The 18,739-nt window shown below is 46.6% G+C and overlaps 1 protein-coding gene across 1 annotated transcript in view; it reads right to left on the bottom strand.

The window, feature by feature from the left end:
* Positions 1-211: 211 nt before the first annotated feature.
* LOC110507963 (retinol-binding protein 2) overlaps positions 212-18,739 on the bottom strand; it is a 34,781-nt gene continuing 16,253 nt past the window's right edge. Inside the window, exons 2-4 of the mRNA XM_021588390.3 lie at positions 2,201-2,379; positions 1,378-1,479; positions 212-693 (exon numbers count right to left, since the gene is read on the bottom strand). Coding sequence (XP_021444065.1) covers positions 640-693; positions 1,378-1,479; positions 2,201-2,379 — 335 coding nt within the window. The 3' untranslated portion in view covers positions 212-639. The remainder of the gene's footprint in view (positions 694-1,377; positions 1,480-2,200; positions 2,380-18,739) is intronic.

Raw genomic sequence — 18,739 nt, 5'->3', positions numbered from 1 at the left:
GCCTTCTTCTGGTCATCTACTGTACAGTGTACTCGATTGATTTGCCAATTTACACAATTCCGTTCTCTCACAATGACGTGCTAATTTGAGAAGAAATGTTATGTTTTTAAAAGGTCATACTGTTTGTTTTTATTTGCAAGTACTGTCAACTCTGGTCAATATACACCCATATAAATATGAATTTAACTTAAAGTCAATGCATCCCATCTGCTTGGGTTGAATTAAGTATTTATTAAATGTAATCACATCATAAATACATAACATAATTATGCAGGCAGAAACACATGTATGTAATGTTCTTCTTTTATCTTTTGCACCCCAGTATCTCTACCTGCACATCATCATCTGCACATCTATCACTTCAGTGTTAATGCTAAATTGTCATTTTTTTCCCCTCCAAGGCCTATTTATTACCTCCCTAAACCTCCCTACTCTTCTACATTTGCACACACTGTACATATATTTTTCTATTGTGTTATTGACTATATGTTTGTTTATGTGTAACTCTGTGTTGTTTTAGTCGCACTGCTTTGCTTTATCTTGGCCAGGTTGCAGTTGTAAATGAGAACTTGATCTCAACTGGCCTACCTGGTTAAACAAAGGTGAAATCATTTTTTAAACATTACAACAAAGACTGTTTTAGGGTTTCTTCTTGAATACTTGTTTGCAGACTTTGTCTTCAACATAGATGTCCTGAAAAAAAAAGAGACGGACAGAAAGACAATTAGACAATCATATAACATGTAGTCTGCATCTGAACCGGCACCCTATTCCCTATATCAGGGGTGTAAACTCATTCCATGGAGGGCCGATTGTCTGCGGGTTTCAGTTTTTTCCTTTCTATTAAGACCTAGATAACCAGGTGAGGGGAGTTCCTTACTAATTAGTACCCTTAATTCATCATTACAAGGGTGGAGCAAAAACCCACAGACACTTGTCCCTCAATAAAATGGGTTTGACATATGTGCCCTATATAGTGCACTTCTGGTAAAAAGTAGTGCACTATAAAGGGAATAGGGTGCCATTTGGCATGAAGCCCTATAGGGATTATAGTACCACTTCTCTTTCTCAGAGCTCGAAAACAAGATTGACTTTACAACTTACACTGTACTGATTGACATACATACATGCAACTTCTCACTTTATTATCATGAAAAAGGCCAGAGTGTAAGTCTGAATGAGGATATGTATAAAAGCTGAAGGATTGATAGCTGTCTGCCTCTTTATCTCTCTCCTCAGAAATGTACTAAATGTATAGAGCTTCTGTTGTCTTAGATATGAAGAATATGTAACGTTCTGTATGTTCAACTTGAAGTCTAGGACATTTCTCTCTCTTTTCTGTCTCTAAACCCCTCCCCCCATCTGTCTTGCTCTCACCAGGTGTAGCAGGTCTCCTTCTATCCATTGCTTCCAGCCACGATTGGCCTTCTCTCCCTTCTGCACAGCCACCAACGTATCTCCATTCCAGGTAACCAGTGTCTGAAGAACACACACAGTTAGCTTACCGTAGACAAGCATTTACCCAAATGTCCCACAGCTAAGATATCAGGCTGGTATCATAGACGTAACATAGTAAAAGATAATACGTGAAACTCAAATTAGTATATGTTACATTTGGTATGGTTGCATAAGACAGAAGGTTACTTAAGGCAAAAACGTTGGTCGGGGTGGATGACGTGAGCGTCTAGCAACCCCAAAGTTGTAATTGGTAACATATCATACACATTTTAATTCAGAACATATCATACAAAGTGGATGATGTATATCCACAAATTAAAACATACCATACCAAATGTAAAATATCAGACTAATTTGGGTGTCCCGTATTTTCATTTACTATGTTACGTCTAACCCTGAGTACAGGCTGAAGATGTGTGTATGTTTCCATAAAGCCAGGGTCAACAACCCACAGCAGTGCTTATGGCTGTCTCTTGAATTCTAATCTGAGAGAGACTGGGCCAAACCTTTTAAGATGCTTGGATTGTGGGCTATGTGTGTGAGGGCTATGTGACCATACAGTATGCATTAACAAACTGAGAGTCAAGGGAAAGTAGGAGATGAAAACCTATAAGAAATGTAAATAAAAATGGTGGAATAGAATAAAAGGAGAGAGCATGGAGAGGGTAAAGGTTAGGGGTTGGAACCAGTTAGGACAAAGTGCAGTGACACTCTGACGTGGTCATATTGGTTGTGGTCCTACCTGGATCGTCCTGTTGTCCAGTCCCTTAGTGACCTCCTCAAACTCCTCCCCGACGGTGAAGTTGACCTCGTAGTTCCTGAAGGTGCTCAAGGTCTTGGTCTCAAACTTGTCTCCGTTCTGGATGATCACCTTGGTCTGGGTCAGGTGGGTGGCGATCTTACGGGTTGCAAAGTCAATATCTGGAGGAAACACAATGAAACAACAATGTCAATGTTTAAAGATGCTCTGCTCTTTCCATGACATAGACTGACCAGGTGAATCCAATCCCTTATTGATGTCACTTGTTTCATCCACTTAAATCAGTGTAGATGAAGTGGAGGAGACAGGTTAAACAGGATGTGTAAGTCTTGAGACAAATGAGACATGGATTGTGTATGTGTGCCATTCAGAGGGTGAATGAGCAAGACAAAATATTTAAGTGCCTTTGAACGGGGTATGGTAGTAGGTGCCAGGCGCACTGATTTGAGTGTGTCAAAAACCTCAACGCTGCTGGGTTTTTCAGAATGGTCCACCACATGAAAGACATCCAGCCAACTTGACACAACTGTGGGAAGCATTGGAGTCAACATGGGCCAGCATCCCTGTGGAAAGCTTTCGACACCTTGTAGAGTCCATGCCCTGACGTATTGAGGCCGTTCTGAGGGCAAAATGGGGTGCAACTCAGTATTAGGAAGGTGTTCCTAATGTTTTAGTGTATACTGTGAGTATGAAGTATGAACTTTTTAGGGCTTGGCGTCCCGCTGGGTACATACAAGTGTCTTATATTGGTCAAAATATTAAATTCTTGTTGATTTAACAGCATTGTTCAATTTACAGTAGCTTTTACAGTGAAAGCATGCCATGCGATTGTTTGAGGACGGCACACCACATCAAAATATTTTTCCACCGGCACAGGTTTCATAAATTCACAAATAGCGATTAAATATTCACTTACTTTTTGAAAATCTTCCTCTGATTTGTCATCCAAAGGGTCCCAGCTATAACATGTAGTGTCGATGTGTTAGATAAAATCCTTATTTATATCCCAAAAAGTCAGTTTAGTTGGCGCCATCGATTTGAGTAATCCACTCGTTCAACATGCAGAGAAAGGAATCCGAAAATCTACCCCTAAACTTTGTTTCAACAAGTCAAAATAAGTTTCGATTTACTCCTTAGATACTGTTACGATCATCGTAATGAGCGGACCAAGGCGCAGCGTGATTGAAGTTCCACATCTTTATTACGGTGAAAGGCGCACTGGAGGCCTGGTGCATGGAGCCGGCACAGGTGGCACCGGACTGGTGACACGCACTTCAGGGCTAGTGCGGGGAGCTGGCACAGGACGTACCGGACTGGGGAGCCGGCACAGGTTGCACTGGACTGGTGACACGCACTTCAGGAATTGTGCGGAGAGCTGGCACAGGACCAAACTGTTGACAGGCTCCTCAGGTCGGATGCCGTGTAGAACACACCTACATAACATTTCTCTCATCTCTCTCTCTCCCAAATTCTCCATTGCCTCCCTGACGGTCTCTGGCTCTTCAGGGTGGGTACGGGTAGCTGGCACAGATGGGTAAAAATGTCTTAATCCAGTTAAGGATCACCACTTTATTTTAAGAATGTGAACTGCACATTGAGAAAAGATCATACTTTTTGGAGAAATGTCCTCTGGTCTGATGAAACTGTTTGGCCATAATGACCATCGTTATGTTTGGAGGAAAAAGGGGGAGGCTTGCAAGCCAAAGAACACCATGTCAGAATAATAGTAGAGAGAATGACTTATTTCAGCTTTTATTTCTTTCATCACATTCCCAGTGGGTCAGAGGTTTACACACACTCAATTCATATTTGGTAGCATTGCCTTTTAAATTGTTTAACTTGGGTCAAACGTTTCGGGCAGCCTTCCACAAGCTTCCCACAATAAGTTGGGTGAATTTTGGCCCACTCCTCCTAACAGAGCTGGTGTAACTGAGTCAGGGTTGAAGGCCTACTTGCTCGCACATGATTTTTCAGTTCTGCCCACACATTTTCTTTAGGATTGAGGTCAGGGCTTTGTGATGGCCACTCCAATACCTTGACTTTGTTGTCCTTAAGCCATTTTGCCACAACTTTGGTCATTGTCCATTTGGAAGACCCATTTGCGACCAAGCTTTAACTTCCTGACTGATGTCTTGAGATGTTGCTTCAATATAACCACATCATTATCCTGCCTCATGATGATTTATTTTGTGAAGTGCACCAGTCCCTCCTGCAGCAAAGCACCCCCACAACATGATGCTGCCACCCCCGTGCTTCACAGTTGGGATGGTGTTCTTTGGCTTGCAAGCCTCCCCCTTTTTCCTCCAAACATAACGTTGGCCATTATGGCCAAACAGTTCTATTTTTGTTTCATCAGACCAGAGGACATTTCTCCAAAAAGTATGATATTTATCTCGAATTGCAGTTGCAAACCGTAGTCTGGCTTTTTATGGCGGTTTTGGAGCAGTGGCTTCTTCCTTGCTGATCGGCCTTTCAGATTATGTCAATGTAGGACGCGTTTTACTGCGGATATAGATACTTTTGTGCCTGTTTCCTCCAGCATCTTCACAAGGTCCTTTGCTGTTGTTCCGGTATTGATTTGCACTTTTTGCACCAAAGTACGTTTATCTCTAGGAGGCAGAACGTGTCTCCTTCCTAAGTGGTATGACGGCTGCATGGTCCCATGGTGTTTATACTATTGTTTGTACAGATGAACGTGGTACCTTCAGGCATTTGTAAATTGCTCCCATGGATGAACCAGACTTGTGGAGGTCTACAATTGTTTTTCTGAGGTCTTGGCTGATTTGTTTGATTTGAAGTTAGGCCTCGAAATACATCCACAGGTTTACCTCTAATTGACTCAAATGATGTCAATTAGCCTATCAGAAGCTTCTAAAGCCATTACATACTTTTCTGGAATTTTCCAAGCTGTTAAAAGGGACAGTCAACTTAGTGTATGTAAACTTCTGACCCACTGGAATTGTGATACAGTGAATTATAAGTGAAATAATCTGTCTGTAAACAATTGTTGGAAAAATTACTTGTGTCATGCACAAAGTAGATGTCCTAACCGAATTGACAAAACTATAGTTTGTTAACAAGAAATTAGTGGAGTGGTTGAAAAACAAGTTTTAATGACTCCAACCTAAGTGTATGTAAACTTCTGACTTCAACTGTTTATTAGCCATGTACCACAACCTTTGGGCCTTATTGCTTTATTATAAACTGGTTACCAATGAAATTGGAAGAGTTGAAAGTAATATTTTGTCATACCTGTGCTACACGTTCTGCTATACCACAGCTTTCAGCCAATCAGCATTCAGGGCTCAAACCACCAACCAATTTCATATATACTCTTTTCACCTTGGTTGGACAGTGAGGTGTGTATAGTATACTGTTTTGTTGTGTTCCCTTGTGTATTAGCCACCAGTCCCCCTCTTCAGTTATGAGACTGGAGCTCAAGTTCTAGAATTACTATTCCACTCAGACCAGCTCTGTTGACAATCTCATTTACCCTTTTTAAAATGGCCTTGTACCAGAAATAGAGCTGAATAAGTTAAACTGTGAGCCTGCACTGCATTGCATCTCTCTTTTTACCCATCTCTCTTTTTGATGAGGTTCTATTACTTACCCATCCAAATATGTTCTCCCTCCCTATGTTTCCATATGGCTGTGATTTTCAATTCGTTCATGGAAATGAGAGAGCGGCACGGAATGAGACGCCTCGGATTTGGGATTTTTTGGGTTGAATGGGGGGGAGTGATGACAGGGAGGAGTTATAACAGGGAGGCAGTTATGACACGGAGGGAGTTATGACAGGGAGGGAGTTATAACACGGAGGGAGTTATGACAGGGAGGGAGTTATAACACGGAGGGAGTTATGACAGGGAGGGAGTTATAACACGGAGGGAGTTATGACAGGGAGGGAGTTATAACACGGAGGGATTTATGACAGGGAGGGAGTTATAACACGGAGGGAGTTATGACAGGGAGGGAGTTATAACACGGAGGGAGTTATAACACGGAGGGAGTTATGACACGGAGGGAGTTATGACAGGGAAGGAGTTATAACACGGAGGGAGTTATGATAGGGAGAGAGTTATAACACGGAGGGAGTTATGACACGGAGGGATTTGAAACACAGAGGGAGTTATAACACAGAGGGAGTTATGACACGGAGGGAGTTATGAAAGGGAGGGAGTTATAACACGGAGGGAGTTATGACAGGGAGGGAGTTATAACACGGAGGGAGTTATGACAGGGAGGGAGTTATAACACGGAGGGATTTATGACAGGGAGGGAGTTATAACACGGAGGGAGTTATGACAGGGAGGGAGTTATAACACGGAGGGAGTTATAACACAGAGGGAGTTATGACACGGAGGGAGTTATGACAGGGAAGGAGTTATAACACGGAGGGAGTTATGATAGGGAGAGAGTTATAACACGGAGGGAGTTATGACACGGAGGGATTTAAAACACAGAGGGAGTTATAACACAGAGGAAGTTATGACACGGAGGGAGTTATGAAAGGGAGGGAGTTATAACACGGAGGGAGTTATGACAGGGAGGAGTTATGACACAGAGGGCGTTATGACAGGGAAGGAGTTATAACACGGAGGGAGTTATGACACGGAGGGAGTTATGACACGGACAGAGTTATGACACGGAGGGAGTTATGACACGGAGGAAGTTTTGACACGGAGGGAGTTATGGCACGGAGGGAGTTGTGACACGGAGGGAGTTGTGACACGGAGGGAGTTATAACACGGAGGAGTTATGTCACGGAGGGAGTTATGACACTGAGGGAGTTATGACAAGGAGGGAGTTATGACACTGAGGGAGTTTTGACACGGAGGGAGTTATGGCACGGAGGGAGTTATGGCATGGAGGGAGTTATGGCACGGAGGAGTTATTGCATGTAGGGATTTATAACACAGAGTTAGTTATAACACGGAGGGAATTATGACACGGAAGGAGTTATGACACGGAGGGAGTTATGACACGGAGGGAGTTATAACACGGAGGGATTTAAAACACGGAGGGAGTTGTAACACGGAGGGAGTTATGACCTGGAGGGAGTTATAACACGTAGGGATTTAAAACACGGAGGGAGTTATAACACGGAGGGAGTTATGACACGGAGGAAGTTTTGACACGGAGGGAGTTATAACACGGAGGGATTTAACACACGGAGGGAGTTATAACACGGAGGGAGTTATGACACGGAGGGACTTATGATACGGAGGGAGTTTTGACACGGAGGGAGTTATAACACGGAGGGATTTAATACACGGAGGGAGTTATGACAGGGAGGGAGTTATAACACGGAGGGATTTATGACAGGGAGGGAGTTATAACACGGAGGGAGTTATGACAGGGAGGGAGTTATAACACGGAGGGAGTTATAACACGGAGGGAGTTATGACACGGAGGGAGTTATGACAGGGAAGGAGTTATAACACGGAGGGAGTTATGATAGGGAGAGAGTTATGACACAGAGGGCGTTATGACAGGGAAGAAGTTATAACACGGAGGGAGTTATGACACGGAGGGAGTTATGACACGGACAGAGTTATGACACGGAGGGAGTTATGACACGGAGGAAGTTTTGACACGGAGGGAGTTATGGCACGGAGGGAGTTGTGACACGGAGGGAGTTGTGACACGGAGGGAGTTATAACACGGAGGAGTTATGGCACGGAGGGAGTTATGACACTGAGGGAGTTATGACAAGGAGGGAGTTATGACACTGAGGGAGTTTTGACACGGAGGGAGTTATGGCACGGAGGGAGTTATGGCATGGAGGGAGTTATGGCACGGAGGAGTTATTGCATGTAGGGATTTATAACACAGAGTTAGTTATAACACGGAGGGAATTATGACACGGAAGGAGTTATGACACGGAGGGAGTTATGACACGGAGGGAGTTATAACACGGAGGGATTTAAAACACGGAGGGAGTTGTAACACGGAGTGAGTTATGACACGGAGGGAGTTATAACACGTAGGGATTTAAAACACGGAGGGAGTTATAACACGGAGGGAGTTATGACACGGAGGAAGTTTTGACACGGAGGGAGTTATAACACGGAGGGATTTAACACACGGAGGGAGTTATAACACGGAGGGAGTTATGACACGGAGGGACTTATGATACGGAGGGAGTTTTGACACGGAGGGAGTTATAACACGGAGGGATTTAAAACACGGAGGGAGTTATAACACGAAGGGAGTTATAACACGGAGGGAGTTATAACACGGAGGGTGTTATAACACGGAGGGATTTAAAACACTGAGGGAGTTATAACATGGAGGGAGTTATAACACGGAGGGAGTTATAACATGGAGGGATTTAAAACACAGAGGGAGTTATAACACGGAGGGAGTTATAACACGGAGGGATTTAAAACACTGAGGGAGTTATAACACGGAGGGAGTTATGACACGGAGGGAGTTATGACACGGAGGGAGTTATGACACGGAGGGAGTTATGACACGGAGGGAGTTATGACGGAGGGATTTATGGCATGGAGGGAGTTAAGACACAGAGGGTGTTATGGCATTGAGGGATCTATGGCATGGAGGGAGTTATGACGGAGGGAGTTATGACATGGAGGGAGTTATAACACGGAGGGAGTTATGACACGTAGGGAGTTATGGCATGGAGGGAGTTATGACACGGAGGGAGTTATGGCATGGAGGGATTTATGGCATGGAGGGAGTTATGACACGGAGGGAGTTATGGCATGGAGGGAGTTATGACACGGAGGGAGTTATGACATGGAGGGAGTTATGAAACGGAGGGAGTTATGACGGAGGGATGTATGGCATGGAGGTAGTTAAGACACGGAGGATGTTATGGCATGGAGGGAGTTATGGCATGGAAGGAGTTATGACGGAGGGAGTTATGATACGGAGGGAGTTATAACACGGAGGGAGTTATGACATGGAGGGAGTTATGGCATGGAGGGAGTTATGACACTGAGGGAGTTATGGCATGGAGGGATTTATGGCATGGAGGGAGTTATGGCATGGAGGTAGTTATGGCATGGAGGGAGTAATGACGGAGGGAGTTATGACACGGAGGGAGTTATGGCATGGAGGGAGTTATGACATGGAGGGAATTATGGCATGGAGGGAGTTATGGCATGGAGGGAGTTATGACGGAGGGAGTTATGACGGAGGGAGTTATGACACGGAGGGAGTTATGGCATGGAGGGAGTTATGACACGGAGGGAGTTATGACACGGAGGGAGTTATAACACGGAGGGTGTTATGACGGAGGGAGTTATGACATGGAGGGAGTTATAACACGGAGGGAGTTATGACACGGAGGGAGTTATGACACGGAGGGAGTTATGACACGGAGGGAGTTATAACACGGAGGGATTTAAAACAAGGAGGGAGTTATGACACGGAGGGAGTTATAACACGGAGGGAGTTATGACACGGAGGGAGTTATAACACGGAGGGAGTTATGGCATGGAGGGATTTATGGCATGGAGGGAGTTATGACACGGAGGGAGTTATGGCATGGAGGGAGTTATAACACGGAGGGAGTTATGACACGGAGGGATTTAAAACACGGAGGGAGTTATGACACGGAGGGAGCTATGGCATGGAGGGAGTTATGACACGGAGGGAGTTATGGCATGGAGGGAGTTATGGCATGGAGGGAGTTATGGCATGGAGGTAGTTATGGCATGGAGGGAGTTATGACGGAGGGAGTTATGACACGGAGGGAGTTATGGCATGGAGGGAGTTATAACATGGAGGGAATTATGGCATGGAGGGAGTTATGGCATGGAGGGAGTTATGACGGAGGGAGTTATGACGGAGGGAGTTATGACACGGAGGGAGTTATGGCATGGAGGGAGTTATGACACGGAGGGAGTTATGACACGGAGGGAGTTATAACACGGAGGGAGTTATAACACGGAGGGATTTAAAACACGGAGGGAGTTATGACACGGAAGGAGTTATGACACGGAGGGAGTTATGACACGGAGGGAGTTATAACACGGAGGGATTTAAAACACGTAGGGAGTTATAACAAGGAGGGAGTTATAACACGGAGGGATTTAAAACACGGAAGGAGTTATAACACGGAGGGAGTTATAACACGGAGGTAGTTATGACACGGAGGGAGTTATGACACGGAGGGAGTTATGACACGGAGGGAGTTATGAAACGGAGGGAGTTATAACACGGAGGGAGTTTTAACACAGAGGGAGTTATAACACGGAGGGATTTCAAACACGGAGGGAGTTATAACATGGAGGGAGTTATAACATGGATGGATTTTAAACACGGAGGGAATTATAACACGGATGGAGTTATGACACGGAGGGAGTTGTGACACGGAGGGAGTTATGACACGGAGGGAGTTATGACACGGAGGGAGTTTAACACGGAGGGATTTAAAACACGGAGGGAGTTATAACACGGATGGAGTTATGACACGGAGGGAGTTATGACACGGAGGGAGTTATAACACGGAGGGAGTTATAACACGGAGGGATTTAAAACACGGAGGGAGTTATGACACGGAAGGAGTTATGACACGGAGGGAGTTATGACACGGAGGGAGTTATAACACGGAGGGATTTAAAACACGTAGGGAGTTATAACAAGGAGGGAGTTATAACACGGAGGGATTTAAAACACGGAGGGAGTTATAACATGGACGGAGTTATAACATGGAGGGATTTTAAACACGGAGGGAATTATAACACGGATGGAGTTATGACACGGAGGGAGTTGTGACACGGAGGGAGTTATGACACGGAGGTAGTTATAACACGGAGGGATTTAAAACACGGAGGGAGTTATAACACGGATGGAGTTATGACACGGAGGGAGTTATGACACGGAGGGAGTTATGACACAGAGGGAGTTATGACGGAGGGATTCATGGCATGGAGGGAGTTATGGCATGGAGGGAGTTATGACGGAGGCAGTTATGACATGGAGGGAGTTATAACACGAAGGGAGTTATGACACGGAGGGAGTTATGGCATGGAGGGAGTTATGACAAGGAGGAAGTTATGAAACGGAGGGAGTTATAACACGGAGGGATTCAAAACACGTAGGGATTTAAAACACGGAGGGAGTTATAACACGGAGGGAGTTTTAACACAGAGGGAGTTATAACACGGAGGGATTTCAAACACGGAGGGAGTTATAACATGGAGGGAGTTATAACATGGATGGATTTTAAACACGGAGGGAATTATAACACGGATGGAGTTATGACACGGAGGGAGTTGTGACACGGAGGGAGTTATGACACGGAGGGAGTTATGACACGGAGGGAGTTATAACACGGAGGGATTTAAAACACGGAGGGAGTTATAACACGGATGGAGTTATGACACGGAGGGAGTTATGACACGGAGGGAGTTATGACACAGAGGGAGTTATGACGGAGGGATTCATGGCATGGAGGGAGTTATGGCATGGAGGGAGTTATGACGGAGGCAGTTATGACATGGAGGGAGTTATAACACGAAGGGAGTTATGACACGGAGGGAGTTATGGCATGGAGGGAGTTATGACACGGAGGGATTTAAAACATGGAGGGAGTTATGGCACGGAGGGAGTTATGGCATAGAGGGAGTTATGACACGGAGGGAGTTATGACACGGAGGGATTTAAAACACGGAGGGAGTTATGGCACGGAGGGAGTTGTGACACGGAGGGAGTTGTGACACGGGGGGAGTTATAACACGGAGGAGTTATGGCACGGAGGGAGTTATGACACTGAGGGTGTTATGACACGGAGGGAGTTATGACACTGAGGGAGTTATGACACGGAGGGAGTTATGGCACGGAGGGAGTTATGGCATGGAGGGAGTTATGGCACGGAGGAGTTATTGCATGGAGGGATTTATAATACGGAGTTAGTTATAACACGGAGGGAGTTATGACACGGAGGGAGTTATGACACGGAGGGAGTTATGACACGGAGGGAATTATAACACGGAGGGATTTAAAACACGGAGGGAGTTGTAACACGGAGGGAGTTATGACACGGAGGGAGTTATAACACGTAGGGATATAAAACACGGAGGGAGTTATAACACGGAGGGAGTTATGACACGGAGGGAGTTATGACACGGAGGGAGTTATAACACGGAGGGATTTAAAACTCGGAGTAAGTTATGACACGGAGGGCGTTATAACACGGAGGGATTTAAAACACGGAGGGAGTTATAACACGGAGGGAGTTATGACACGGAGGGACTTATGATACGGAGGGAGTTTTGACACGGAGGGAGTTATAACACGGAGGGATTTAAAACACGGAAGGAGTTATAACACGAAGGGAGTTATAACACGGAGGGAGTTATAACACGGAGGGTGTTATAACACGGAGGGATTTAAAACACTGAGGGAGTTATAACACGGAGGGAGTTATGACACGGAGGGAGTTATGACACGGAGGGAGTTATAACACGGAGGGATTTAAAACATGGAGGGAGTTATAACACGGAGGGAGTTATGACACGGAGGGAGTTATGACACGGAGGGAGTTATGACACGGAGGGAGTTATGACGGAGGGATTTATGACATGGAGGGAGTTAAGACACTGAGGGTCTTATGGCATTGAGGGATCTATGGCATGGAGGGAGTTATGACGGAGGGAGTTATGACATGGAGGGAGTTATAACACGGAGGGAGTTATGACACGTAGGGAGTTATGGCATGGAGGGAGTTATGACACGGAGGGAGTTATGGCATGGAGGGATTTATGTCATGGAGGGAGTTATGACACGGAGGGAGTTATGGCATGGAGGGAGTTATGACACGGAGGGAGTTATGACATGGAGGGAGTTATGACACGGAGGGAGTTATGACATGGAGGGAGTTATGACACGGAGGGAGTTATGACATGGAGGAATTTATGGCATGGAGGGAGTTATGACACGGAGGGAGTTATGGCATGGAGGGAGTTATAACACGGAGGGAGTTATGACACGGAGGGATTTAAAACACGGAGGGAGTTATGACACGGAGGGAGTTATGGCATGGAGGGAGTTATGACACGGAGGGAGTTATGGCATGGAGGGAGTTATGGCATGGAGGGAGTTATGGCATGGAGGGAGTTATGGCATGGAGGTAGTTATGACATGGAGGGAGTTATGACGGAGGGAGTTATGACACGGAGGGAGTTATGGCATGGAGGGAGTTATGACATGGAGGGAATTATGGCATGGAGGGAGTTATGGTATGGAGGGAGTTATGACGGAGGGAGTTATGACACGGAGGGAGTTATAACACGGAGGGAGTTATGACGGAGGGAGTTATGACATGGAGGGAGTTATAACACGGAGGGAGTTATGACACGGAGGGAGTTATGACACGGAGGGAGTTATGACACGGAGGGAGTTATAACACGGAGGGATTTAAAACAAGGAGGGAGTTATGACACGGAGGGAGTTATAACACGGAGGGATTTAAAACACGGAGGGAGTTATGACACGGAGGGAGTTATGACAAGAAGGGAGTTATGTAACGGAGGGAGTCATAACACGGAGGGATTTAAAACCCCAGGGGGAGTTATAACATGGAGGGAGTTATAACACGGAGGGATTTAAAACACGGAGGGAGTTATAACACGGAGGGAGTTATAACACGGAGGAAGTTATAACACGGAGGGAGTTATAACACGGAGGGATTTAAAACACGGAGGGAGTTACAACACGGAGGGAGTTATAACACGGAGGGAGTTATAACACGGAGGGATTTAAAACACGGAGGGAGTTATGACACGGAGGGAGTTATGACACGGAGGGAGTTATGACACGGAGGGAGTTATAACACGGAGGGATTTAAAACACGGAGGGAGTTATGACATGGAGGGAGTTATGACAAGGAGGGAGTTATGACACGGAGGGAGTTATGACATGGAGGGAGTTATGACACAGAGGGAGTTATGACGGAGGGATTTATGGCATGGACGGAGTTATGGCATGGAGGGAATTATGACGGAGGGAGTTATGACATGGAGGGAGTTATAACACGGAGGGAGTTATGACACGGAGGGAGTTATGGCATGGAGGGAGTTATGACACGGAGGGAGTTATGGCATGGAGGGAGTTATGACACGGAGGGAGTTATGAAACGGAGGAAGTTATGACATGGAGGGAGTTATAACACGGAGGGAGTTATGACACGGAGGGAGTTATAACACGGAGGGATTTAAAACAAGGAGGGAGTTATGACACGGAGGGAGTTATAACACAGAGGGATTTAAAACACGGAGGGAGTTATGACACGGAGGGAGTTATTACAAGAAGGGAGTTATGACACGGAGGGAGTCATAACACGGAGGGATTTAAAACCCCAGGGGGAGTTATAATATGGAGGGAGTTATAACACGGAGGGATTTAAAACACGGAGGGAGTTATAACACGGAGGGAGTTATAACACGGAGGAAGTTATAACACGGAGGGAGTTATAACACGGAGGGATTTAAAACACGGAGGGAGTTACAACACGGAGGGAGTTACAACACGGAGGGAGTTATAACACGGAGGGAGTTATAACACGGAGGGATTTATAACACGGAGGGAGTTATGACACGGAGGGAGTTATGACACGGAGGGAGTTATGACACGGAGGGAGTTATAACACGGAGGGATTTAAAACACGGAGGGAGTTATGACATGGAGGGAGTTATGACAAGGAGGGAGTTATGACACGGAGGGAGTTATGACATGGAGGGAGTTATGACACAGAGGGAGTTATGACGGAGGGATTTATGGCATGGACTGAGTTATGGCATGGAGGGAATTATGACGGAGGGAGTTATGACATGGAGGGAGTTATAACACGGAGGGAGTTATGACACGGAGGGAGTTATGGCATGGAGGGAGTTATGACACGGAGGGAGTTATGGCATGGAGGGAGTTATGACACGGAGGGAGTTATGAAACGGAGGAAGTTATGACATGGAGGGAGTTATAACACGGAGGGAGTTATGACATGGAGGGAGTTATGGCATGGAGGGAGTTATGACATGGAGGGAGTTATGACAGAGGGAGTTATGACATGGAGGGAGTTATGGCATGGAGGGAGTTATGAAGGAGGGAGTTATGACACGGAGGGAGTTATGGCATGGAGGGAGTTATGACATGGAGGGAGTTATGACACGGAGGGAGTTATGGCATGGAGGGAGTTATGACACGGAGGGAGTTATAACACGGAGGAAGTTATAACACGGAGGGAGTTATAACACGGAGGGATTTAAAACACGGAGGGAGTTACAACACGGAGGGAGTTATAACACGGAGGAAGTTATAACACGGAGGGAGTTATAACACGGAGGGATTTAAAACACGGAGGGAGTTACAACACGGAGGGAGTTATAACACGGAGGGAGTTATAACACGGAGGGATTTAAAACACGTAGGGAGTTATGACACGGAGGGAGTTATGACACGGAGGGAGTTATGACACGGAGGGAGTTATAACACGGAGGGATTTAAAACACGGAGGGAGTTATAACATGGAGGGAGTTATGACACGGAGGGAGTTATGACACGGAGGGAGTTATGACACGGAGGGAGATATGACACAGAGGGAGTTATGACGGAGGGATTTATGGCATGGAGGGAGTTATGGCATGGAGGGAGTTATGACGGAGGGAGTTATGACATGGAGGGAGTTATAACACGGAGGGAGTTATGACACGGAGGGAGTTATGGCATGGAGGGAGTTATGACACGGAGGGAGTTATAGCATGGAGGGAGTTATGACACGGAGGGAGTTATGGCATGGAGGGAGTTATGACATGGAGGGAGTTATGGCATGGAGGGAGTTATGACATGGAGGGAGTTATGACGGAGGGAGTTATGACATGGAGGGAGTTATGGCATGGAGGGAGTTATGAAGGAGGGAGTTATGACACGGAGGGAGTTATGGCATGGAGGGAGTTATGACATGGAGGGAGTTATGGCGGAGGGAGTTATGACACGGAGGGAGTTATGACAGGGAGGGAGTTATGACACGGAGGGAGTTATGGCATGGAGGGAGTTATGACACGGAGGGAGTTATGACGGAGGGAGTTATGACATGGAGGGAGTTATGACATGGAGGGAGTTATGACACGGAGGGAGTTATGACGGAGAGGGTTATGACACGGAGGGATTTATGACATGGAGGGAGTTATGGCATGGAGGGAGTTATGACAGGGAGGGAGTTATGGCGGATTGAGTTATGACACGGAGGGAGTTATGACGGAGGGAGTTATGACACGGAGGGAGTTATGGCATGGAGGGAGTTATGACACGGAGGGAGTTATGACGGAGGGAGTTATGACATGGAGGGAGTTATGACATGGAGGGAGTTATGACACGGAGGGAGTTATGACGGAGGGAGTTATGACGGAGGGAGTTATAACAGGGAGGGAGTTATGACACGGAGGGAGTTATGACGGAGGGAGTTATGACATGGAGAGAGTTATGACACGGAGGGAGTTATGACACGGAGGGAGTTATGACGGAGGGAGTTATGACACGGAGGGAGTTATGACGGAGGGAGTTATGACATGGAGGGAGTTATGACACTGAGGGAGTTATGAGGGAGGGAGTTATGACACGGAGGGAGTTATGACATGGAGGGAGTTATGACAGGGAGGGAGTTATGACACGGAGGGAGTTATAACACGGAGGGAGTTATGAAGGAGGGAGTTATGACACGGAGGGAGTTATGGCATGGAGGGAGTTATGACATGGAGGGAGTTATGACACGGAGGGAGTTATGGCATGGAGGGAGTTATGACACGGAGGGAGTTATGGCATGGAGGGAGTTATGACATGGAGGGAGTTATGGCATGGAGGGAGTTATGACAGGGAGGGAGTTATGGCATGGAGGGAGTTATGACACGGAGGGAGTTATGACGGAGGGAGTTATGACACGGAGGGAGTTATGACATGGAGGGAGTTATGGCATGGAGGGAGTTATGACAGGGAGGGAGTTATGGCGGAGGGAGTTATGACACGGAGGGAGTTATGACAGGGAGGGAGTTATGACACGGAGGGAGTTATGGCATGGAGGGAGTTATGGCATGGAGGGAGTTATGACAGGGAGGGAGTTATGACATGGAGGGAGTTATGGCATGGAGGGAGTTATGACAGGGAGGGAGTTATGACATGGAGGGAGTTATGACATGGAGGGAGTTATGACGGAGGGAGTTATGGCGGATTGAGTTATGACACGGAGGGAGTTATGACAGGGAGGGAGTTATGACGGAGGGAGTTATGACATGGAGGGAGTTATGGCATGGAGGGAGTTATGACACGGAGGGAGTTATGGCATGGAGGGAGTTATGGCATGGAGGGAGTTATGACATGGAGGGAGTTATGACACGGAGGGAGTTATGGCATGGAGGGAGTTATGACATGGAGGGAGTTATGGCATGGAGGGAGTTATGACATGGAGGGAGTTATGACGGAGGGAGTTATGACATGGAGGGAGTTATGGCATGGAGGGAGTTATGAAGGAGGGAGTTATGACACGGAGGGAGTTATGGCATGGAGGGAGTTATGACATGGAGGGAGTTATGACACGGAGGGAGTTATGGCATGGAGGGAGTTATGACACGGAGGGAGTTATGGCATGGAGGGAGTTATGACATGGAGGGAGTTATGGCATGGAGGGAGTTATGACAGGGAGGGAGTTATGGCATGGAGGGAGTTATGACACGGAGGGAGTTATGACGGAGGGAGTTATGACACGGAGGGAGTTATGACATGGAGGGAGTTATGGCATGGAGGGAGTTATGACAGGGAGGGAGTTATGGCGGAGGGAGTTATGACACGGAGGGAGTTATGACAGGGAGGGAGTTATGACACGGAGGGAGTTATGGCATGGAGGGAGTTATGGCATGGAGGGAGTTATGACAGGGAGGGAGTTATGACATGGAGGGAGTTATGGCATGGAGGGAGTTATGACAGGGAGGGAGTTATGACATGGAGGGAGTTATGACATGGAGGGAGTTATGACGGAGGGAGTTATGGCGGATTGAGTTATGACACGGAGGGAGTTATGACAGGGAGGGAGTTATGACGGAGGGAGTTATGACATGGAGGGAGTTATGGCATGGAGGGAGTTATGACACGGAGGGAGTTATGGCATGGAGGGAGTTATGGCATGGAGGGAGTTATGACAGGGAGGGAGTTATGACATGGAGGGAGTTATGGCATGGAGGGAGTTATGACAGGGAGGGAGTTATGACATGGAGGGAGTTATGACATGGAGGGAGTTATGACGGAGGGAGTTATGACATAGAGGGAGTTATGACATGGAGGGAGTTATGGCATGGAGGGAGTTATGACAGGGAGGGAGTTATGACACGGAGGGAGTTATAACACGGAGGGAGTTATAACACGGAGGTATTTAAAACACGGAGGGAGTTATGACACGGAGGGAGTTATGACACGGAGGGAGTTATGACACGGAGGGAGTTATAACACGGAGGGATTTAAAACACGGAGGGAGTTATAACATGGAGGGAGTTATGACACGGAGGG

Source organism: Oncorhynchus mykiss, chromosome 27, assembly GCF_057628025.1.
Source record: "Oncorhynchus mykiss isolate SJ-2025 chromosome 27, ASM5762802v1, whole genome shotgun sequence".
Classification (NCBI taxonomy): Eukaryota; Metazoa; Chordata; class Actinopteri; order Salmoniformes; family Salmonidae; genus Oncorhynchus; species Oncorhynchus mykiss.
Note: the sequence above shows the minus strand (reverse complement) of the source record. Positions and strands in the feature narration are given on the sequence as shown.